The 24,656-nt window shown below is 39.9% G+C and overlaps 3 protein-coding genes across 5 annotated transcripts in view; 1 reads left to right on the forward strand and 2 right to left on the reverse strand.

Moving 5' to 3' along the window:
• Nucleotides 1–1,012: 1,012 nt before the first annotated feature.
• Nucleotides 1,013–17,252, forward strand: il11ra (interleukin 11 receptor subunit alpha). The gene is made up of 12 exons (XM_088391648.1): nucleotides 1,013–1,147; nucleotides 9,745–9,841; nucleotides 11,747–11,813; nucleotides 11,883–12,049; nucleotides 12,325–12,439; nucleotides 12,526–12,689; nucleotides 13,023–13,186; nucleotides 13,286–13,430; nucleotides 13,691–13,783; nucleotides 14,529–14,631; nucleotides 14,736–14,815; nucleotides 15,669–17,252. Exons 2-11 carry the CDS (start codon nucleotides 9,745–9,747, stop codon nucleotides 14,812–14,814), a joined length of 1,194 nt encoding a protein of 397 aa, XP_088247774.1. The 5' UTR covers nucleotides 1,013–1,147; the 3' UTR covers nucleotide 14,815; nucleotides 15,669–17,252.
• Nucleotides 17,253–17,912: 660 nt separating this feature from the next.
• tmem267 (transmembrane protein 267) lies at nucleotides 17,913–19,818 on the reverse strand. Its single transcript, XM_088391651.1, has 3 exons — nucleotides 19,732–19,818; nucleotides 18,831–19,277; nucleotides 17,913–18,714 (listed from the first exon to the last, which is right to left on the reverse strand). The coding sequence occupies exons 2-3, from the start codon at nucleotides 19,212–19,214 to the stop codon at nucleotides 18,379–18,381; spliced, it is 720 nt and encodes a 239-aa protein (XP_088247777.1). The 5' UTR covers nucleotides 19,215–19,277; nucleotides 19,732–19,818; the 3' UTR covers nucleotides 17,913–18,378.
• A 1,203-nt stretch (nucleotides 19,819–21,021) lies between these two features.
• The window catches only part of cntfr (ciliary neurotrophic factor receptor), a 148,376-nt gene continuing 144,741 nt past the window's right edge, over nucleotides 21,022–24,656 (reverse strand). For 2 of the 3 annotated variants that reach the window (XM_088391458.1, XM_088391456.1), the window contains 2 exons: nucleotides 22,223–22,349; nucleotides 21,022–22,157 (listed from right to left, as the gene is read on the reverse strand). In XM_088391458.1, coding sequence (XP_088247584.1) covers nucleotide 22,157; nucleotides 22,223–22,349 — 128 coding nt within the window. In that variant the 3' untranslated portion in view covers nucleotides 21,022–22,156. Of the gene's footprint in view, nucleotides 22,158–22,221; nucleotides 22,350–24,656 lie in introns of those variants that run through there. The other variant, XM_088391457.1, reaches the window with a different exon arrangement.

The raw sequence follows: 24,656 nt of genomic DNA on the forward strand, positions 1-24,656 counted from the left end.
TGAATTCAAATGCGGATAATACAAACAAACAAGGGGTCATTTGTCTTATTATAGTCTTGTTCACTGCCTAATTTTATCTTTTGAGACGGGCAGTGACTCGCCCCAAATTAAACATCGGTTTTAGATCAAATTTAAAAAAAAGAAAAACTAATTCTTTGGAAGGAGTTGAACGAAACAGTTTCAAGCAAAACAGACAAGTTGCTATTTGTCCCTTTGTGTGTGTCTTGTTCACCGTAATTGCTTTTAACGAGACAGACTGTGACTCATCCAATTTTGAATTATAATCATTCTTTCTTTGAATAGAGTGGAATGCAAAAACGGGTTGATCAAAAATCTTGCTCCACTGACTGATAATGTCAAAATAAACATTTTCTTGACTGCATTAGATTGAGTGCTGTTTTTTTCCAGGTATAAACAAGGATCTTGTTTTTGATAATGGCTTTCAAGTGATGATGTTCTCACATTGTGCAACGGATTAGTATAGAAACAGATCCTGTATCAGTAAGTGAAACAAGCTTGGATCCACATATAGACAGTGACTCATCAAACAGATGGAAATCTATTTTAAATGATACTATGCATTTGTACCGACGACCCAATGATTTATCTATTCTGATTGATGACTTTGCTCAGAAATACATTTGGAACATACAGTAAACAAGTTTGCATGAGGAATGATCATGTGTATTCAATTAGAGGGACGCAATAACATCATCATGTTCTCCCGGGACTTTACTTTTGCAATGTGTTTGTAGCACTTATAAACCTCCAAAAGCTGATATTTTGAACAAAAATCACGACCCTACAGTTGGTTTTTCGGTCACCACTGTCGCTCTCCTCAGACCTGTACCCTGTGTTGTTTTTCCCAGACTCAATATAATCGCTTTACAGTCACACCCCGCCTACTCGTTAAATGATTGACAGCTCGCTCGTCCAATGAGCTTTTTCCCAGCTTGACCGGCCTTCTTCCCTTGCCCCCACCCTCCTGCCCCTTCTCCTCCCCCCTCCTGCTTGTCCTACTCGGTTACCGTGTCGCGCTCGCTCACCTCTCGTCTCTCCGGGAATCCGAAGAACACCTATCGATAGTTCCAAACATGGGAGACGAAATAATAATGTCCGCTTGACTCAAGGGGAGAGATTTTCCAAGGTAAGTTAGTTCATTTCAAACCGTTGAACTAGAGCGCACGGGGGAAAGGGGGGGGGGGGGGGGGGGGGGGGGGGTGTTAGGACATTCGCTAAGCGCGCTGGCTGCATGCGCGTGCGGCTGCCAGAAAGTTTATCCGGCTCACTCTTTGGGACCGCAGGGACATTACTCCGATGTTGTCCGCGTGGGGACGTGTCATGCTACTATCAGATGCGATAAGCAAAAACTTATAATGCATAATAATAATAATAATAATAATAATAATAATAATAATAATAATAATAATAATAATAATAATAATAATAATGCATCCAATCTATATAGCGCTTTTCTGAACATGTTCTACATTAACATTTTATGTCTTATCTAAATCACTGGATAATTGTTTATTATCATTTTATGAGCATAGTATGTGTTTTGCAGTCCAATTGGTGTTTGTTTGTTTAGTAGTAATAAGAGCCTCAAAGAGGGCAGCTTGCTCCCCCCCCCCCCCCCCCCCCCCCCTCTCCACCCGATGATAAACAACATCATACCTGTTCTCATGGGGCGGTTGCCACTAGAGAGAAAATAGATTTGAGACAGTGGTCTAGGCACTACAAATGTGCATTCCTGCAGCCAGTGAAGTGATCAAGGCTTTAAATAGAGTCCAACAGGAATGCAAACAGACCCAAGCCTAGGGGGGCGTCACAGGAGTAGTAGAGTAAAGGTATTTTGCTTAAAATAAGCAGCAATTTGTGCCCCCCTCTTGACTGTCACTCCAATTAGAAAAGGGCATTTTGTGCAAGGATGCTTTAGGGAAGAGAGATGTTGCTCTTCTTCCACTTCAAATCCAGTGTGGAAGTTTTAAAATTTAAGTTTTATGTTTAATGATTACCATGTAGGAGTGCATGATAATGTGCTTCAGATTTATTTTCCATTGTACTTTTCACTTTGCACCTTTCTGGCTAATCAGGAAAAGTACTGTAATCTCTCCTTGGTCCATTTTTGGGAGAAAGCTATGTTTGATCCCTTTATATAACCAGAAAATCTCTTCAGGACAGGTTCTGTTTTTCCACTGTCAAACTAAAAATCCTCACAGATTAGTTCAAAAGAATGAGTTAGATGAAAAAGGAATCAAAATTGATCCTGCCCAAATAAAGTCAATTTTCAATTGAAAAGTATGACTTGATTTTAAATAAAGACTTATATTTCCCATTATAGCATTTCTTTCTTAAAATCATCCGGAAATCAACGACAATTATGATTTCGCGTTTCTGATCGTAAAACGGCCACCAGTGGGCGCCGATACTGCTACCAGCCTCAACCGCAAGTTCCGATACTTCGAAATAAGGCTGTTATCGGTACTCGCCCTTCCCTAGTTTTAAATTTTACCATCCAGTTTGATCATTTTACTGTTACGCAAGTGTACGAGAAATTTACCACTAATAAATAAAACAAAGTATCACGACCAAACGATAAAAATGTTCTTCTCAGTCTCAGTGTCATCAACATTTATAAAGAACTTCACCGCTGTCAAAGGCACGGCAATAAAACGTGTCCTCACAAAAACAAACCTGCAGATTGCAAATCGCCACCTTTCCACTATTCATACACAACTTCTAGTGAGCCAACATTTTCTACTGAAGCACAAAATCATATTTTTTGGCCTGGCTTAGTTATTTTTCACACTCGCTGAATTGCGTTTCAGAGAGGTTCTGGTTCTCGTTTTACTTCAGCTTCCCTTGATAGCCTGTAGACAGCTCTTCCTGGCAGTCCAATCTCTTCTCCAACACTAGCCAAGATACACATAGACATAAACTGTATATGTGTACACATACTGGCTCCATATGGACCTCCTCACAGACTCACATATGGGCACTATACGTTCAGCACATGCGTAGTGACCCAGGGGTTCCGAACGTACTTATAAACACATAATCATACGAGTCTTCATATTCTCTTCTCCGCACATGTGGGCCCTTGGTAATCAATTCAAAATTAGAGCGAAAGCTGCTCCAAGAACTTCGGCGCTGGCTGCCAGCTCCGACTCTGAGGCCATACTTTTCTCGGTATGTGTGTGTTTGTATGAGAGAGGCAGAGAGAGCCAGCTTTTGATATTGAACCAACTTTGAGGGGCCCTACAATGGGGCATTTCTTCTCCACTCTACTTCTTTTTCATCTCGTCTATCGCCACTCAAAAAGTAGAGTGCAGTATTTTTGAGGCAGTACTTTGCATTAAAAATAATAATCTCAAATTCGAAGCGGTTGGTCTCTTTCTAGTCCCGACCTTGCTTCCCGATATTAATTACAGTTCCGACTGCTCCAAGCCACATCGTGAAGCCACCAAAGTGGAGTCTGGTCTTGTGGCTTAGAGTTGTGGCTTCCTTTAAGCTTCACTGACCAATAAAAATAGTGATAGTGTTATGATAATGCTCATGGAATTTTAATTGAAAATAAACGTTTTACCTGCATGAACCTCAGTTCTTTATATTAATCTATTTTATTTGAATGTAATTTTAAGAGTGGGATAATGTCAGTCACCTGGCTTTCGGTATCGGTACTCGTGATACTGCCAACGTACTAGTGGTATCGGGTACTTGGTATCGTATCAGTTGGAATAAAGTGGTATCGAACATGCAAGTTTATCAGCCTTGGACAAAAAGAGAAAACGCTAAAAAAATACTATTCCGCAACCTCGACTTGTGCGGCCACGCTTTCATTTCCCGTCTGCACCCTTACGGACTCATCCTCAATAATTGATAGACTTGTCACTTTCATTTTTGAGTCTGTCGTGACGAAGCAAAACTTATTTCTACGAAGGATCCGTTCTTGAGAAAAACAAGCGGCCGTGAAAAACACGTTTTATGTGAGCTCACGTCGGTGCCGACATCATCGTGTTGGAATGTCTATTGAAGATGAGGATGAACAAGCGCCACCTTTTCAGTGAAATTTGACTGTGACCTTTGACCCAAATTCCATTTCTTTTCTTTTCCTCTCCCTCTCTGTGCTTTTATGCCTCGTGGCTCCCCTGCTGCTGCTGTTTGTTGTTTTTATGGAGCGTTTGTATTTTTCAAGGAGGTTAAAGAGGCCTTATGGAGCATGATGATGATATCAGATTTGGCAGGTACATGACAGAAACTAATAGAAATGATGTTAAGTTAAATGGTAAGTCTTTTCTGTTAGATTACAATCGCCTACAGACAAAGTTTTTTATTTTTTTTTAACGTGTAAAAACACTAACCTGTCATAGCGGGTATAAATCTGTAGCTGCCATGCATGCTTTGCTCCTACTTATTTTGATTATGTGGAATCAAATTTTATTTGGAATTTTATAGTTGTTTCAGAACCACAGCAGTATCTGAAGTCTATCATTTTTGGATTTTTAACAGTTTTCTCGATTGTATGTTGCATGCTAACATTTTCCATATTTTTAATTTTGGGATGATTTACAGTCGGCCGTTTTGTCTTAACTTCACTGTTATATAGCGGGACTGTAGTCTGGAAATGGGCGCCAGCTCTTAGCAACACCTTTCTCTGCCCTCATCACTTACATGGAAATCTAATTAGCGAGATATTTTTCCGGAAGAGGAAACTAAAAAAAAAGAGCTAATCGAGTTTGCTTTACATAAGGACCTGGGGGAAGGGCTCTTATTTGCACAATATTGAATAAACATTTCTTGTTCTGTCAGCTTAACATTAATAATCAAGCGTTGACATTTTTTTTAATCATTCAGAAGTGTTTACATCTCAGAAGTACATGTAATCATAATTTGAGTTACGCAAGCACTCATTGTAAACAAATACCCAATGTCTCAAAGCAGATGTTCATCTTTTATCACTCACTTAGTTACTTCTTGTTCCCTTCCCAGATTCCAGGTGCTTATTCATGGATAATTTATTAACTGTCTTTAAAAATTCAAGTATGGCTTCTTGACACGTGGTGAATAAAAATGGCCTGACTGAAAGTCAAGTGCCTTAACACTCATTGCATATCTGAACACGGATTTAATTTGGCGAGAACATTGTAAATTTTATGACATATATCATCTGTTTTGCGTCACCGCTTATATCAACTCCTGCAAATACGCATCACTTCCTGTTTACTAGAAGTGTTCCAGACAAAGTGCTCGGAGCTGTATGTAAAGGCTTTGTCTGTTGATATAATTAAAAAAATGCTTTTGTGCAGTGTTTACTGTAAATCACCACACTCATTAGTTTGGACTGTGCATTGTCGGTCTTGAAGGTCCTCATACTTTTACGCGTCGTTAAACAGATGCTGATTTATGTTACTGTCTGTTCATCCCATATTTTCTTTTTTTACCGACTTATTTTTCCAATATCAGTTTCTACTCGTAAATTTTCTTCTGTGTACGAGGACGGTCGGTAGCAATGGGCAAAGGCGCGGAATTCCCAGCAGAATGACTCACTCCTCGAGAAATTTGGGGTTACAATGTTCGATGGTCACAATACTTTTGAGTGGGAGGGGATGGGTGGAAAAGGGGGAAGGGGGTGGGGAGCTCTTCCCAATATTTTTCCTTCCTGCTGGAAGAAAATAGCGGAAACTCTGGTAACTGTGTTAAAGGTCTGGGTAAACAATAATAGCTGATTTCAGCGTTAATGATTTTTTAATTGAAATCTGTGTGAATTAGAATCAGAATTTATACAAAAAAAATACAATACAAGTGGTTTGGAATGCCTGTTTGAAATGTGCATTGTTATGAAATGACATTTATCAATTGCTAAATGTGCACATTTTGTGTATATGCATGCATTTTTGATTCTCGGTCTTGTGTAAAACGGCTATCTGCTTTATGTCTCTATAATTGCTTCCAGCAGTTGCGTGGCGCCAGTCAAACGCACTTGGACGCTGCATTTACTTTCTCTCTCTCGCTCGCTCTGCTCTCTCAGGCGATCAGCACAGTGTGGCAAACCAGATTTTTTTTTTTTTTTGTCTGGGTCAGTCAACCTGCTGTCTTATGGACTTGGACTGTGATAAGTGCGCCAATCATCTTATGCAACTGAGCATGTAGGAGTTCATGCAGTTGAGTTATTTTTTTCCGGGTTTTGACAGCAAGCCAAATGTCTTATCTTAATTTGTTGCTTGATTCCGTATCTGGTCATAAATTATAGGGCTAGAAATTGATTGGTTAGATTTGGGCTGGGCGTTTCATTGAAGCTTTGCTGATTTAACCGAGAGCAGATGTGAAAGGTTGTTGGATGTTTAACTAGTTTTAAAATATATTGACAAACGTTGATTAATCTGCACATGATTGGCAAGATTAAATTGTCCTCTTTTCCAAACGCACGTGTGCTTTTTTTTTTTTTTTTTTTGGTGGTGCCCAGATTAGTTATTACAGCTGGCTCCATCTGAATAGAATCCAAACAGTCAAGCCGTGTTGAACTCTATAAAAGTGTGGCAGTTGATTTTCCTCATGGAGACTTTTTTTTTATTTCTATGCTTTCCAGTAGTTAAGTCAAGTCAAGTCAAGTTTATTTGTATAGCCCTAAATCACAAACAGTCTCAAAGGGCTTCATAAGGGCTTATGTTAGTTACTACATTTTAAACATAAGGACTTAGAGGTTAATTGAAAAGTGGACCTAAAGATGGAGCTTTAATGATTCTTGCATGAAGAGAGGAAAGAGCTGCTGCACATTTGTTTAGAACAAAAAGGTCTGCACATTGTCTCGTTTGGCGTGAAAGCAAAAGCGAAGGTGTAAGTCATTTTACGTAACCAAGATCAAGCTACATTAGGAAGCCCGAGAGCAAAACTGACCTTCAAACTTGCAGAAGGAGCTTTGTCAGAAACCATACCACGGGATGTCTTTTGTTTGGACACAATTTCTGGTCCTCAGGTTGTCAGATGGAACAAAATGTCTTGGCCTGTGTGAAAAATACAAAATGAATAAGATTAATAAGTATAATAATATAAAACAAACATCCAGTGGCTACATCCAAAACATGTGGTAGGAAAGAAGGAAAACCAGTTTTCAAAGAATGCAATAAATAAAACAAACCCAATAAGAAGTTCAAGTCACACGCCTACTTTTTTATGCACTAAAAATGTCAATTAATGAACTATTTATTTTTGTGGGTAAGATTTAGCAGTTGTAACTCTCTGAGTTCTTCCTCAGAAATCACTGTTGCGAAAAACTAGCTTGTATATTAAGTATTGGCAACAATGACCAGAAATCAAGTCAACCGCTTCTCAGATGTTAATATTTATCAAGTGTGCACTTCGTTTCAAATTTGAGGTGTGAGCAAAACGGTGGCCAAATCCACATCCAACCCCCCGAGTATGCATTTTGTGAATATCTGGCATATGGTAGCCATCTTGCCCTGGCGGCTGAGCTAAAGGAAATTCCAGTATTGTCGAATTTAGGCCAACATTCTGCCGCAGCGTTCAGTCAGTCACTCAAACAAGCACGAAACCCAAGTCAAGGTTGTGATACACATACCAAATTCTGAAAAGTCATTTGAATAGCTCAATAACAAGCCTCCGGCAGATTGCTTAACATGTCATTATTCCAACTCTGAAAATCTCTTATAGCCACTCTGGTCTTTATCTGCAGATTGGCTAAGTGCTGTGAGTGTATACACATGGTAGCCATTATTTCTTTGTGTGTTTAGTCTTTGGTATTTTTTCACAGATTGTATATGGCACCAACTTTTGGAGAAGACTAAGTGTCCTGTCTTCCATCATACCGAGATTGAAATGATCTTTATTCATTCATAAACATTTGTGTGTTATATTTTAAATGGGTGACTCCAGAGTAAAACGTAAATGTCTGTCAGTAGAGTTGTTGTCGTCTGAAAGAGCCAAATGAATGTGCAGCGGTTGCTATAGCAACTTGGGTAAACACAGGAGCCATTGTAGTGTTGCCCCCGTTAACACGGCGCACATTTTGGCTTGACCCTCAAATCTTGTTGGTTCAGCGCTTGTGCACATTCATGCACGCACACATGCTGCTAGCTGATACCTCAATTTGTCATTTATTTAATCTTGAGTACAAGCTCCCTCATTGACCCAACATAAAAATATATATAAATATATATATAATATATACAGTTAGCTAAACTGGTGTTGAATCAAACAGTTTTTTTTTCAGACTATAAGTCACACCCAGTTTTTTTTTTATACTTTTGTTGCATTTGAGGACCAGCCAAAGTGTTTGCCAACATCCATAAAAAATACTTTAAAAAAAAGAACTTGAAGACAAAGAAAAGCGTAGTCATGGAAACTTCTAGTCATAAAACTCAGATAGTTCACCTTCTTTTCTATCATCTTGTATTCTAGCCCCCATTTCACCCACCTTCTTTTTTTTCCTTCTCTCTTTCAGTCCCTTTCCTGTCTTGCTTTTTTTGCCCTCGTAAAGATGACCGAATGTGCAGTGGCATGCAGCAGCACGAGTGACTCAGGATGTGTGATTGTGCTGCCACACAGACCAACGGTTAAAAGTGTCTACTCCAGAATCAGATTAGTCATCGTGCAAGTGTGCATGCAACTTTTTAGCATGACTTGTTTTTGTCATTAGCCAAGGATTTGTTTTGATCTTTGGGGAAGTATGTACTCCATTCTCTTTCCGCTGCTTATTAAGATTCAGCATGAGCTAATACTTGACCTCTGTCACGATTCCTCAGCTTGGCCTCATTTCTTCAATTGGGGTTCAAACCAATATTTTTTTTCGTAAAGTGTCTTGACCTTTATAGGATCTGTTTTAGGAAAATGGCACTTGGGATTTATTAGGCATATTTTAGACATGGTTATGGCATTCTGGTGATGAAATCCATGGCTGCGGAAAGTTTACTACTGTTTGTTGAGATAGTGAAACGTGACAATTGGGAGAACTGAGTCACAAATCCTGCAGAGAGACAAACAGCCTGTGGAAAGAACTTGAGGAGTTATCAGTGCTCCTTGAGATTGTGAACAAGCAAAGAGCCAAGTCCTAATTGATTGATTCATGAACTTTGCTAGAAGTGGATTTCGTAATGGTCCGAATGTGAATGGCAGACACAGAAGGTCTCACATTTCTCAAGGCTTTCCTCTAGCAGCAAGGTGGCACGGCTGCAAGAGGAGAAGGAATGTAAACATATCAACTTTGAATCTGCTGAGTGTGCTTTGAGAGGTCAGACTGGCAACGTGGTGAATGTAACACCACAATGCCAGAGACGGACAGCACCGTAATGCAAATATTATTTTCAGTTTTTATCAATTTTTCTTCTTGAATTGGATTTTGAGAGTTACGTTGGAGCTATGTTAGAAAAAAAATTGCATACAAGTTACTGCGTGAATATTTAAGTTTCATGTTTCAGTCTTTTCTTTACATAATTGACTAAAAATGCTGATCTTGTGGAATTTTATTTTTAGAATTTTTCAAAAAGATGTTTTGACATATAATACATATGGTTTTGGTTGCAAATTTAAGTTTAATGGGAAAAGTGGTTGACTGGCCTTGGAGCAGGGCTGTCTTCTATTAGTTTCATAGTTTGACTAAAATTGTCACATCAGCAACTTCTAAATTGTTGCTCGCTCAAAATCCAACTCAAAAGAAATATAAAAGTCAAATATTACTATTATGATAAGTCTTAAGTCCTGATGATGATCCCTTGTGTGTCTTTACAGATGCCAGGTCTTTTGTCCAGTCCTGGGAGTCTGACAGTCATCTGGTTTTTATCTTGGTCACTATGTCTCAGTGGTGCCCAGATTTGGACCAATGAAGGTAACAGACACACGCTCCTTCACTTATCGTGAGGACATATTTAAAAATAATTTTGTTAAACGAATAAAAAAAACTCACATGCACATATAAAAAGTATTTGGGTCTATTCTGGGCGCTCAGTTAAAGAGAAAAGAAGACATCTAGCATTTAGAATCAAATAACTGGTTATAATGTATGTTTTTGTCTTTTGGAAAAATACCATAAAAGACACGCATTGTAAAGAAAACATTTTCCCATCGTCTTGCAAAGCCTTCATTTTGTTCACTTTTATGGTTTTCTAAGCATTTTCAGCCCCATTTGAATGTTTTCTTCGGTTAGCGTTTCGCATAAATTCTATTGTCGACGTGGATTTTTTTTTCCCCCTCGTTGGTATTGAGAAATTGTCATGGCACAACTTTTTCTTAGAGATATTTTTCCTCTTTTCTTAACGCCTCCCCAATATTTTTCCTCGCTGTGTCTGTTATCTGATCCAAGCTGAGGTTAAATTATTCATTTCATTAATAAGAATACTGGCCGTAAAACTGTCAGTTTTATTCCCCCTTCCTGTAACCCAACACAACACTTTTTTTTTTTTTATAAACTTTTTCATGAACTGATTTGACCAGCTTTCCTCCACACATATGTTTGTGTGAACGTTTATTTGTGTATGTGAAGGCATGCACTTAAAAGCATGTGCGTGTGCTTTTGTGCGGGTACTTATGCATGCGCCGTGGCTTTTTTTTTTTTTCTTTTTTTGCCAGAGGCAAAATCAGATATGAGTGGAACGCTGTGGGTTTGGGGGAATAATGTGCTTGACTGCCAATAAAACATGAAGACACACATTCGAACCAGACATCTTTGCACTACACACAACTGCAAAAACGAAGGGTCTGACAATATATAAAAAAATAAATCAATATGATCAGAGCTGATAAGCTCCATATTATGCCTGAGCAAATAAGACGCAAGTAGGAAAAACAGGAAACTGAAACTTAGGCCAAATTGTGAGTTAGCAAAAAAAAAAAAAAGTCCTGCAGAGCGGGCACAGAAGTTGTGAATTAATTAAAGTTAGTGTGTGCTTAGCTCTGTACTCCCTGTCAAATATTTTTCCACTTGAGATGTGCTGTAAAAGCCAACGTTCATATCATGTAGCTATCTAAACACGTTTAAACTGCAGTATTTTGGATAAAGCAGTTTTGGAGACCTCGAAAAAGTCAGGCTGCTTTATTGCTAAATGCCGCGAAGGTTGCGTGAGGAAAAATACTCTTTGTGATTTAGGGCAGAAATAATTCAATTATCTTGCACGCTTTGCAGACTTTTTATAAGTTGGACTTATATAAAATCCTCCATCTACTTGAATCAAACAAGTCAGACATTGTCTCAAACGTGGACACATAAAAAGTCTGATGTTGTGACTCGTGAACAGTCCGATCTGTATTCCACCTTTGTGCCAAACAGAAGCAGACCAATAATCAAGTTTTTGTTTGGATAATCATTGATCAAGGAAGAACTCTTCAAAGCTGGTATCTTTAGTAAACCACGAGAGCAGCTCAAGCTAACCAGTGACAATTTCCTTGTGTGCGTTTTATTTTTAAACATACTGAGCCCATAAAGATGATTCTGATTTAATGTTATTCTCATCCAGCTAGTTTATTATTTGTGTCAAAAAGAGTTGATTAATGCTCATGAAATGATTAACCAGACAAGCTTCCAGAGAAGCCGAAACACTCTCAAGCAAGCACGTCAAAGTCGGTTCCAGCTCGGTGCCTGAAGGACCACGAACCTTCTATGGTTATGTTATTGTGTCCACCCCGGTGCAAAGCGTGACACATACATCACATTAATACAGACCACGGCGCCGCAAAATACGAGCGCTCGCGCCTCGGCCAGACAAGCGGCTTTAATATTTTATGTCTGTGTTTGCAGTTTCGGACGTGCAGTACGGGCGCTTGGACTCCAATGTGACACTGGCATGTGGGAAGTCACAAATGAAGTAAGGAATTTTAATCTCTGCTTTTTTTTTTTTTTTTAAATCAAGCTTATTAACACGTTGGCTAATTAGGATACCGGTGGCGTGGCATCTCGACGACAACCAAGCGTTGCCTCGGCACAAAGTGACATCAGATGGATCGTTGGTCCTGCTTCACGTTAACCTTTCGGCCCAGGGCAATTACAGTTGCTATGACAACCACGGGCTCCTCCTTCACTCCATCAAACTCAGACTTGGCCGTAAGTGTTTGACAGTTTTAATCTTTCATCAATAAATTAAACTCAGTTATGTACTTGAAAGATTTGGTCCTCGAGGAAAACTCGTGTTAATTCCATCACAATGACAAAGACTCCATTTCCCGTGACTGTCTCTAAAAGGAAATGGCTCCCTAAGTGGCCCTCCTTCGAGGGAGAGAACTGTTTTCCTCGAACTGCTTATGAAACCTCTTCCACGACTTCAATTATTTCTTTGATAGCAAGTCTGAATGTTCTATCTTTGACTTTTGTTCTTGCAGACCCTCCAGGGCTGCTCAGCATTTCCTGTCAAGTTCCTAATCACACTCATGTTCGCTGCTCTTGGGTAGAATCAGTAAAAACGTTTCTTCCAGTCGAGTACAACGCCTCCCTCAGGTAGAAGTCAGTTACTGCAATCACTTGGCTGCACTGTTTTAGTCTGAATGCAAGTTTTGAGGGGTTTTTGTTGTGTCTCTTTCAAGGGGTAATGGACAAGCCGGGCAGCCTTGCCTGGTGGACCCAGTCCATAAGTACTGCGATGTCGAGCACCCAGCCTTTTGGCAAACGATCCACACGCTTAGAATTACGGCTACGAACGCGCTTGGTTCCGAGACAACGTCTGCCCGCTTTAAGCTAGATAAGCTCTGTAAGTATGCTAAAAAAAAAAAAAATAGGTGGGAAGGTATCTGAGTACTATATAAATCAATTAGAATGTATTAAAAAATGAATAAATAAATGAATGAATAAATAAATAAATAAATAAAAATAAACAATAAAATTTATATATATATGTAAAATAAAAGTCATGTATTTACCATGCACTTTACCACATTTGGCTAATTTGCGTTAAATGAGAGTCAGTTTGACTAAAAGCTTTTTCCGGTGCATGCACTGACGTGCCATTAACGTGTCAAAACAAACCAAAGCGAGATTCCAGGTAAATGGACATTAGCTTATCCAAACACTTTTGTCTTTTCAGTAAAACCCGACCCTCCCGAGTCCCTGTTGGTCAATGAGGTGGAAGGCTTTCCAAAGAGGCTTCTCATCTCATGGAACCTTCCCTCCTCGTGGCCGCTACATGATGCTTTCCCTCTCATGTTTCATGTACGATACAGGCCACAAGGATCTCAGTACTGGTCAGAGGTTAGTCTTTTATATTTTAATTAATAGTTAACCCGGATCAGATCATCAAGTCATATCTTTCAAGTACTTACCATTTGCTGTCCTTTCTTTCTCCATTAGGTTTACACCGAAGACAGTTCAGTGGAGATTTTTGACGCCTTGGTTGGGCACCCCCATCAGATTCAAATCCGAGCCAGGGACGAGCTTGACGCCGATAGCCAGTGGAGTGACTGGACTCCTCTCCTTTACGGTCGGCCCTGGGAAGGTTAGAAAAAGATCATTATTTGTAATTTGATTACCGAAATATTCGGACTATAAGCCGCACCGGACTATAAGGCGCACCAGCTAAAACTTGTGATTCTGGGTTCAAAATTTGCGAAAAAGCCGCAGCTTATAGTCCGAAATTTACGGTATTTGTAAATTTAGCCCAGCATATCATCAGCAATGCAAAAACAACTCGAGTTGAGCAAGCCATGATGTCGACCGCAACTGACACATGTACGTGTTTGTGCGTTCATCCCGCAGCCCCCGCCACGTCTGAACCTCTGGAGGAGAATTTTCCAGACTATCTTTTTCCCTTCAAAACAAAGCCAGAAACATCGACTTCAAAGTCACTTAGTAAGTCTCTCCAAATGATAAACGTGTGGCCATTTGCAATATCAGTTTACGTTTTTCGACATTGATGTGCCAAGATGATTAAAGAAGATTCGTTTGGCGTCAAACTTTGATCGAAGCACATTCTTGTCGCCACGGGTGATCGTTATTACTGGCAAAATAATAAGGCATCATTTACTGTTAGTGCTTACTGTTCAAATGACATCTACATGCAGCCGCCATTGCTTTAGTACATTAAGAACTCATGAAAAGGTAAATGCCGGCAAGCCGTTTGACACACCTGGCACGCTGTTGCCAACATGTGTTAAAAAAAAAAAAAAAAAAAAGTACTCGCTCTATACACGCACTTGGATTTCTAAAGGCACTCAATTGTGGAGAAGTGCATCTGTGAGTGATTAGAGCTTCGAAATGTTTTGTGAACCAGATGCACTCTCTTTGTGTGTTCTTACCCGGGCCGCATCAATCAATCCACTACCGCAAGATTTTTTTTTTTTTTTAAATGTGGATTCCCCTCTCTGTGATTTGTATTTGTGTACTTTGTGCGAGTCTGTTTACTCTTGGCATGTTTTAAATCTGAATGTAAAGTGATGATAGCTTATTTAGAATAATTTATACCCAAAAACGCATTCATGTGTCCCTCTGACAATGCTGTTTTTATTTTACTTCTGCATCTCATCAACATTGGCTGTGTTTTTATTTTTTTTTTAACTTCTACCATTTTTTTTTTCCCCCATGAATTTTTTTCCAGGGCCAGTTCTGCAAGACGACAGTAATTTGGGATTGGTGATTCTGCTGGTTTTGTTTGCCGTGGTTATAGTAGCAACCGTCGTTTCCCTCATCTTTGTGGTGTGGTAAGACATACTTGCAGTTTATTTTATTTTATTTAAATTTATTCCTGCAGTTAGTTTTATTCATTTATTTATTATTTTAAATGCAAATTGCTTTCCATTTGCAGGTTGAGGCAGAGGCGGCGTGAGCATGTGACCAAACAAGAGCTCACCTCTATGGTCAAAATGAAGTCCTTGCCAGTTTGACGTGAGTATCATCCTAAAAAAATTTGTGGCATGTTTTTTTTTCGGGGGTCTAAAGTAGCCTCAGCTGATCCCACCAAACTTTTTGCCAGTGCAAGTATGTCATTGCGTAACCATGACCACCAGGGACAGCGCAGTTTAGAACTCCAAGCACCCATAAAGACAGTAAATACATCAGTTAGATTCTCACTTGTGTACACTGCATTTCATCACTGAGCTGATTTATTGCTCATCGCATTCTTTCCTTCTTAAAATTTGGTAAATATAGCAACAAAGTAGGCTGGCTAAGTCGCATGGCCTAGCTCCGCCCCCCCCCGCCGGCCGGTCATGGTGGTTAGAAATAAAACGCTCAAGCAAATCCCCCATTGCGTGAAACTCAACTTCAGGAATAATCGCTATTATCTTCCTCAATCTCTTTCTGTGCCGTCGCACACGTTTTCCGAACACGATCCCTTCCCACACGTGTGGTTGTGCATTTCCTCAGCTTTGCCCGTTTGGGAGATAGTTGTGGATGGCACAAATGGCCTCTGTGGCTAACATAATTATAAAGTCAATGGGTACGCTCTCTTATTCGAAATCCATTTGCAAAATTACGAGTGTCATGGCTGTGCGGCAAACAAACAAATACACAAAAAAAAAAATACCAATGGACTGAATCCATCTCTTGGCATTCACCGCATTGATTAAACAACATCAAATGAAACATTTGAGCAAATGCCATCCACGTGTCGCTATAAAAAGCACATATGGTCTTGTAAATATGTCCTCCACTCTGTCATTTCCATCTGGCAGTGCTTACTGACATGATATATGGATTTTTTTAATGTGGCGTCCCTTTTCCATTTTCTTCTCTCCAGGTTAAAGTCAAACATCATCTACTCCTCGGCCCGTTCTAGGGCTCCTCCGAAGACTCGGCCGTCATGACAGCACGCCGACGTTCCGTATTCAACTACCCTAGACGAACCGGAATCCGTTTAAGAACTGTGACGACGCAAAGCAAACTCTTTGACATTTCCGCGCAATGCATCTGCAGCACGAGCCTCCTGGTGGGACGTTTCTAATGACCCCTCAGGTTATTTTAGTCGTCATGGGTTATCCGGTCACGTATAGCAGACAGACTCGACGCTGTGAATGAGTGGCAGACTTGATCTGGCACCATTGAAGCGTCAAAGAAGCCTGAAGAAGGGCAGCTGGCAACAAGTGGGCAACTTGTATTGCTTTTTTTATGTTGCATGCTAATATTTTTTTTGTATTCGTCCATCCACGGAGATTTGGGTTGAAATAAAGGAAGAATCAAATAGTCAAATTGTTAACCTAGTTTGCCCAAATGCTTGTATACCTTACAGCTTTGGAGAAACAGGAAAAACAAATACAGGATATTTTCAAGTCCCTTACTTGACTAGTCTTATTGTGGCCGTGTGGTCCGGTGAGATAGCGGTTACCATGGTTACCTAACAAAAGCCAATCTCACGACGCTTGGTGTCCTAAAAGCTTGTGATCTTCGGTAAACAGTAACGAGCGGCGCTCACGAGAAGCCCCAAATACCTCAGTTTGTGTCGTATTTCTTCTTCCATTATCTCGCCTGTGTTTTTGTCATCCAAAAGCTGTGCAGTCATCTGACCGATTGCGTACGATGTCAAGTTAGTAGCGCTTTGACGAATGACCGTGTTCTCTCAAGCTAGCCCCGCATAACACGCACAGATCCAGTTGAAGCTTTGTTTTTGTGAGTTCATCGTATATCACATGTATGTCACAAACCACAGATTAGCTCAGTTCATTGGGAAAATCAAAGGTGTTCAAAAGAATCTGTGTAACTAAGAATTGATGGAAATATTTGAAATTCCAGATGACCACATTTAACTTTTTTTTTTGAGGATATCGGTATTTATGTGCCCAGTATTGTGCTTTTATTTTTGCTGTTATTCTATTGGACTGATCATTCAACATCATTTCATTTTTTGGGGTCAACTTAGAAGGTCCCTGACAATCTAAGAAATATATTTATTGGAGAGGATAGTGTTTGTTCTTTTTCATTAAATTTAAATATCTAGGAAAAATAGATAATTAAAATGTGGAGGGGATTGTTGAGTTAAACTTTTCAATTAGATTTAAACTTAGATTTGTACTGACAACAAACACTTAGGATTTTTTTTTTTCTTGGTGTTAAGACACATATTGTAATAAAATTACATTTTTTGGGGCAAAGTGCAGTATTAGAGACTGTCCATAATTCCATGTGAGTCTTTTCTTAGTCTTTATAGAAACTTTGTTTTCTCTTTATTTTGTGATGCCAGGAGCCTCTTTCAGGCATCCATCCTCAGATGTACATAGTGTCTTTTTTTTGTGGCTTCATTTGTTTGCCAGATATCACCATAAGCTGTTATTTGTGCCCTCCCTACCTTTGTATGTTTCTGTAAAAAAATAAATACTATTTTATCACACCGGCAGTTTTCGGGTGCTTTCTTTAATTCTTCATGGAAAAAGCCGCAACTTGTGCTTCCTGTAGCAAAGTCATATTCCAGATGTTTTTTATTGAGATGAAAATAATAGCGCATTCCCTGTATTATTTTAAGTGTTTTTTTTTTTTTTTTTTTTTTTTTTTTTACAGCAACTAAACAGTGCAAAGCACTGGAAACAAACTTATGTGCAAAAGAGGCTTCAAGTGGATGACTTAAGCAGTGATAAGAGGTTTGGCTAACAACTGTTAGTTTCTGGAAAAACATTATTCTAAGTGCATGTGTCCTTACAAACTGCTCTTCGTAACCAAGTTTGTAAAACTCCAACATGTGACAAATATTTCCAAACATTTTTTTTATATTATAAGAGCAGAAGTGATTACAAAGTCTTATTAAACTATAAGATGCCAAAATGTATAATACAGCAGCACACGATGAAAATAAACATACCGTTTGCATGGATTAATCATCAATTCCACCTTGGTCCTTTGTCGCCCTCTAGTGGAGACAGGATGACATCAGCCTTTTCATGATACTGAAACAAAACAGACGACTTTCTATACAGGTTAAAAATGAGGACAAAATCTAGCCTTATTCAAACCTCTACACAAGGCTAAATATATTTAGTCAAATCGCAATACGAAGTGGAAATCTGTGTTTTAATCGACATTTTCCTCAGCAGTATAACAATAAATAGAAAATAAATATGGTTTAAAATTTCTAATGAAAAATAATTAAACATTAAATTAAAATAATCTATAAATTATATTATGATGTTAACTGGTATTTAAATACACGAGAATTTGCATGTAGACAGTGAAAAAATAATGATTCGACTATGACTACAATAAAGCAAGTGCAATTGAAGCATTCTGAAGTAAGGCGACACTTCAGACATTTTGTTAAAGTAAATATTGGTGAGAGACAGCGTACTTGTGATAATATCAATTAGTCATCACTGGATAAATATCATAAAGGTGAATAAGCAATAACTACCTACAGGATAGGAAAGTAAAAGTTGGCACTCATTTGTTTGGGATTTGGTTCATAGTTTCTCCCTTCCATTAATTTGCCATCCCTTTTGTTGCACCTCACAATCTCCTAACGGAGTCTACACATCGATGGCGACTCCGTGTTTGGTGGAGATGACGTCTCTGGCTCCGGTTAGGTACATGAGCACGGAGCACAGGTGAGGAAGCGTCGCTGTGGTGCTGACGTAAAGCCAGTAGGGGAGCGGCGCCGTGTTCCCCAAGGGACACACCCACAGGCCGCGGCGCACAGCGTCCCGCACGTGATGCGTCGCCATGGATATGAAGAGCATCCACGGCAACGAGCACCAGGCGTCTTTGAGGCGTCCCAGCCACATGAGTAAGCGGAGGGACAGGCAGAGGACGGGAATGAGAGACGAGCAGTGGAGAGGAGGCCGCTGAGGCAAGGAGACGGCGGCCTGCGTGACAAAACGCATTTGTGTATATTAATTTGAATAAGTGGACTAAAAAAAATAAATCACCTTACTTTCCCATCACGACAAAACTAAAATGTTGCTTGTGTGTCAAAAAGCACCTTGAGTGACAGTGAGCCGGCCATGTAGAAATGGTCCAAGTCAATGATGGACGCCAGGAGACCCGCCAGCAGCACCTCATAGACGTCACTTTTCTTCCTGAGCCCGATGACCACAGCCCAGGACCACAACCCCACAACAGCATGGGTCCCGTTGTCCAGGGCGGCGCGCAGCCACAGGTGATGCTGGATGAGCGGAAGCTGCAGGGCGTGGTCCGCCGCCACGCAGAAGACGCCCAGACCCGCCGAAGCCAGCAGGGAGGCGGAGCTGAATGTCTGCAAAAGCGCCTGGGCTTTTTCCGTCTCCACAGCCAGGCTCAGGGGCACGGGGGCGCCCTCTCCCCCCAGCAGTGGGGAAGAGTCCAGCTTGGAGTAGAAACCTTGCATGTTGATTAACAGCTGGGTGGTGGCCAAAGAGTCACCACTGAAGGTCACAAGGACTCTGGCAAACTGCACAAACAAATAAAAATAGTAAATAGGTCTCCTTAGTACTCAGAATCATTACATTATTGATATTATACTGGTACTTTTTTATTCAACGATTTCATTAAATAACCACTGAAGTGACTTAATATAACTATATCATGTTATTAAAAAAAAATCTGATTAATATAAACCCTATTCTATGCACGAAGGCTACAATTAAGGCAGGAATCATGTTTATTAGTCTTGGTAGGACAAGAAACAAAGAGATCTTTTCTAAATGACAGCTCGCACGGAGCTAGCTTGCATTGGGATGCTGCATTGTGTGGGATGACAGCGGCTTGAGCTCCAAAAACATCGAATAACACGGCGATCAAACATGCAATTCGCTCCTCAAACTACATTTAAAATCAAAACATCAATGCATTAAATACAAGTGTGGATTTTACCCCTGAAATTATAACAGCAGAATAACACTCACCCCATCGTCTTGAACTGTGCTGCAAAAACAGGAAACATACACACTCACACAGACGCCAAACCGTTCTTCTTCTTATCTGAAACCACAGTAGGCCGACCATGGATAGAACTCGTGAGCGCTTCTTAGTGGATTGTAAGGATATCGCTTCAGCACCACGGACAGCGCCCTAGCGCTTTTATCCGCGTCGCTCTCGTGGAGTGACAGTTTTATCCAAATATACGCACAAATGCACATTTTGGCTGCATAATTCATTAAAAAACGAATTATTAGTTGTTTTTTAGTGCTTTAAAACTAAATTTCCTTACATTGAATGGGGTTTCTAGCGAAGTAATATTAGCATAACAGCCGTTTTTAGAATGATGTGGTTCTTCTACTTTTATTTTGGTGGCAGCCAAATTTGTACAAATGTTAAGATTTAACGGATAATAAAAACAGTCGTCATAGAAAAGAAAAGGCTGCACTGCACGCCTAAGACAGAAGGAGAGATTGTGTCATTCCTCCATTTATCAATGGAAGGTCAAAGTAGTCATTAGAGCTGAGAGAGGCTGTCAAGCTTTTTGATGGCTTTGCCCTGCACACACACACTAACACAAAACACGACACCACACACACAAGGTAGATATCAAAGGTTAATGTGGGTCACGTCTTGGCCTCTGACAAAGAGCGTGGCTGACCATTTCAATTGCCATTTAATTAAAGCCGGGTCCGGATACAAGGTGAAGGGTTCAATCTTCTGTCTGAACTTGAAATGCGGCCAATAGGAGGGACGAGTGTGACCAACACTGAACAAATGAGGGTGTCACACTCTCTTTACACATTTGGAAGCTAGTGAATAGCTTGTGAATTAATAAAATAAAGGCACAAACATGAATGAATGAATAAACACTCAAGCACGCTCACACCAGCTGACAGCTGTTAGATGGTGTATTGATTTGTCCTCAGTCCCCGTATTGGCTTGCCAGAACTTGTCAGAATAACGAAGAGAGAAGAGCAAGGTACTTTTAAAACGACATACATGCACAAAGAGCATCAAAGGTTAAGAGAGAGCAACCATCTTTTTCCATCTATTGCTTCTCTATCCTTTTTGCTCACAGCTCAATTCCTGAACTGGCCATCAAAAAAAAAAAAAAAAAAAAAACTCAGCACATAATACACGACAAGCTAGGACTTTTTAACTCACCTGAGCAGTCGAACCAAAGACAAATCCGAATGATTCGGTCTGGACAGCTGTTTTGGAGTATGTAAAGAAAATAACTGCTCACAATGTTCAAATGAGACCCGGTGTCGTCATTCATTGTGAAATGGTCACATTTAATGGTTGAAACCTGTCATTGTATATACAGATATAAAAAAGACCCCAGGTACAGGTAACGACATTCTACTGCTAATACATACATTATTTTTTTTATTATTATTATTAAATAATAAACTTTTCTTCAATGTTAAAGTTACATATCATAGTTTACAAAATTGGATCAGAGAAATAAGCCTTTATGAATGTCGGATTAAAAAAAAACTGAACTAAAAGCCTATATGTGTGTTTTGTAGTTGTTTCTCCATAAAATACATAAAAAAACACAATAAAACACATCGGTACTCGTCGGAATAACATAATACCAAGAGTTGATCTTGGCGACTGAAAACTGCAAAAAGACATTTTCTATGCACGTGAAGGCGTCAGAAAGCAAAGTGATTTGTATTATTTTACAGCCATCGATGCCTACCCGAAAAAGAGCCTTATATCTTTGTCAGAAGTAAAAAAAAAGGGCAGCTTTAGACTTTATTCCATATATAGATATATTTGTTTTTGTTTTTACAATCATCGTCCTTCTTGACAGATGCAAGCAAAATGTTTCAACCAAGCAGACAAGTGTTGGTCCTCGCATCCCTGTTGAATTTGGAACACAATTGATATTTTATACTGCAGGGGACGTCGTTGAGTCTTTGGCATGACGGTTTAGCTGTATGGGGGGCACTGGCACAGCGGCTGGGCACAAGCACGTGAGCACATGCTCGACTTTTAGGTGCGCCGATTTTGTTTTTGTTGTGTGAATTCCGCTGTCGTTTCACACACACGAAAACCCGGAATAAAAAAAAAAAGGCAGAGTGGAAAGTCAATACCAGCCGAACAATTTAAATTAAAGCCAGCGGGCAAGTGTTTTCAGCGTTGCTTCTACTGTTGCTGCTGATGAAGACGATGATGAAGATGAGGCCGCGGCTCCTCTTGCGTGTCGACATTAATTGAAACTGCTTCATTGGTGTAGGGGGAGGGGGGGGGCACTGTCCAAGTCATCTTGGCAAGTAAGTCGATGATAAGACAGAAATGATCGATGCACGACATCCTTGGGACTTGTGCAAAAAGAGAAAACAAAGATCCGGCCTCTTCTTCTTCCCCCTCTTCGTCTTCTCCTTATTGACAGTTACATCTAGACAGGAACGCAAAAAAGATGATGGAAAAATATGAAACTTGTGTGTGTGTGTGTTTACTCACTACATGATGAGCAGCACTATCCCAAAGAGAAGAGGCGAGAAGAAGTTGAGAAGTTTGCCAGCTCCGCCCACTGGAGGCTCAGCCTTATGTGGTGCGTTGGATGACGGTATGGGTGAAGTCTTTGTCTCTGTAGAAAAACAAATACACAAACACACCATTTGATTTACTCGTGTATTGCAAGAAAATCCGCACGTTATTCATCCTACAACGGCAGCCAGCTGTTTTTATTCCCTTGGGAATTGACATCTATAACGCTGATTTGACAAATGGACGCTGGAAAAAAAAATAATGATAGCAGGAAGATGCAAAGAGAAAGGAAAACGCATTGCAGTGCAAAATCAATTCTAATCTGCAAGAGCAATCAATAGGAGACTTGTTGAGACAGTTATGAAGTGAACCCGACAAGGAAAATCATATTCCTTTTGGAAGCTGACCAGAACTAATACAGTCCAACTTCTTGTTCGGGTCAAGGAATTACTCGGATTCCCTTTTTTTGTGGCCGCCTTATCGGATGAAAGCGAGCCAAATTGCACAAGGGGAAATTGATTCATGATTCATTTCATCAATATAAGCCACTAAAACTATATATAGTTTAAAAAAGTCTCGTACAAATAATTTTTTGGTGGGTGAGTGGGTGGAGAATATAATTTCCCTCTCCCTCTAATTAATGAGTGTTGTGAAGCAATGAGGAGTCAGGAGATAGCGAGAAGAAGCAGCCAGGTGTGAAATAGAGAACGCAAAAAAAAAAGTGCTTCAAACAGTGGAAGAAACTTCCCGCTTTGCTTTTGAGCGGTGAGACAAAAAAAAAAGTGATGTGAGGATAACCGGATGCAACAAGCCAGAAAAGACTGGCAGGGAGCAGGAGGATCTGGCAATCCACAAGCTGAGCAATGAGGAGGAAATTTGACTTTATAGAGAGAAAAACGTGACGGATTTATGAAGCGTACACAAAGGGGACTTCTCATAAAAAGACTAATCCTTTGTATCATTGTGTGGAGGGGGGGTCCGCAATTATGCTTAGCCTCTTAGTGAGCCATGTTACAGCTTACATAATATTCATCCGTCACCCAATTCATTAAGGTGAGGTCCACTCGTGGAACACCTGTCAATCATGAATACAACTTGAGCTTCCGTTCGAACGACAAGCTTAATTTTAAACATTTTGTCAGATGCAAAAGATGTATTAGTGGGAAAAAAGTGATTCAGAAACTACAAGTGTTGCCATGGTTACCGTGACAGTCATTTAGTTACTGATTAGATGATTTTAAAAGTAACTTAAGGTACTGATTATTTATGATGGGAGTAAAGTATGAGAAATAAAAAGTGACGCCGTCGACTTTCTGTCTGGCTGACGGGGTGCGACTTTTCAAAGGCTGCCCGGCCCAAACGTCTTTTTGCATTCATAGCGCGCGGGCGGACGGGCGGTCGTATTGCCGGGGATGAGATTTCATCTGTCTGTCAGTGCGCCGTCCTTTTTGATGTGAAATGAGAAGCGGAACACGCTGCCAATGTCCCTTCAGCTCCAAGAGGTATAGTATGTGACATACTATTTAAAGCAGCAGGGAAATATCACTGGAAAGGGGTGACAGCGGGTTCAAAGTGGGACATGGGAGAATCCAAAGATTTTTCTCCATTATAATATTTCTATAGTGGACAGAAGCCTTTCTAGAAGTTTCTTTTTTGTTTTGCTGATACACAGATTTAATGGCTCATCCAAAATGTAACGCTTATAAAGAGGCTGACAAGAAGGTGTGTGTGTCCATTGGTTTGCATGTTAGGAGTGTTACAAAAGGCCACCTTATCCCTTTTTCTAGTTTTAAATATGCTCTAACATATTTGTGGTCATATGAAATTTACAGTGTAGTGCTAATAATGGCCTACAGGGGGCAGTGTTACAACGTGAAACCAATGGTCAGGAGGTAGCACACTGATTTTTCAAAGATGCGCATATACTGTGAACATCTATGTAGAAAGATGTCTATGTGTGTGCTTCAGTTTCTTACAATGTCTGTGAACCATTTCTGAACTCTTTCAGAATTTTGTCTTTGTCTAAAAGGTTCAAGTTCGCCTCATGGGAGGGCGTGAGAAGAGAAATAAAAGAATCATTTTGTTCAGAAAGAGCGTGCATTTTTGGGAAGCCCGCCCGTTCTCTCTTTTAAGATGGATGATAAAAGCCTACTGTGAATAAGAAATGTTGCAATGAAACTGAATGGGGAACATTTTCAGAAGGACTGATGGATGTCCTTGCTAATTTATGGTGGCCACACCACACAGTTAAAAATAAAATTCAATCAATAGAGATGGCCATTGTAAACTGGTTGTTTACCACATTTTTGACCCTGGACTTTCTCTGTATTAACAAAAAAAAAAAAAACTCCTGAGGTGCAATGTGAAAAATGATTAATACATAATGCACTCAACCACGTCGAGAATA

Source organism: Syngnathus floridae, chromosome 12 (assembly GCF_059516105.1).
Source record: "Syngnathus floridae isolate MCC-2025c chromosome 12, RoL_Sflo_1.0, whole genome shotgun sequence".
Lineage (NCBI taxonomy): Eukaryota > Metazoa > Chordata > Actinopteri > Syngnathiformes > Syngnathidae > Syngnathus > Syngnathus floridae.

Coding starts and splice junctions, on each gene's coding strand:
- tmem267 (XM_088391651.1), bottom strand. CDS start 19,214: ATGCAAGGTTTCTACTCCAAGCTGGACTCTTCCCCACTGCTGGGGGGA. Junction 18,715..18,830: donor CCGGCTCACTGTCACTCAAG/GTGCTTTTTGAC, acceptor TTTGTCACGCAG/GCCGCCGTCTCCTTGCCTCA.
- il11ra (XM_088391648.1), top strand. CDS start 9,745: ATGCCAGGTCTTTTGTCCAGTCCTGGGAGTCTGACAGTCATCTGGTTT. Junction 11,814..11,882: donor TGTGGGAAGTCACAAATGAA/GTAAGGAATTTT, acceptor TTGGCTAATTAG/GATACCGGTGGCGTGGCATC. Junction 12,690..13,022: donor CTTTAAGCTAGATAAGCTCT/GTAAGTATGCTA, acceptor TTGTCTTTTCAG/TAAAACCCGACCCTCCCGAG.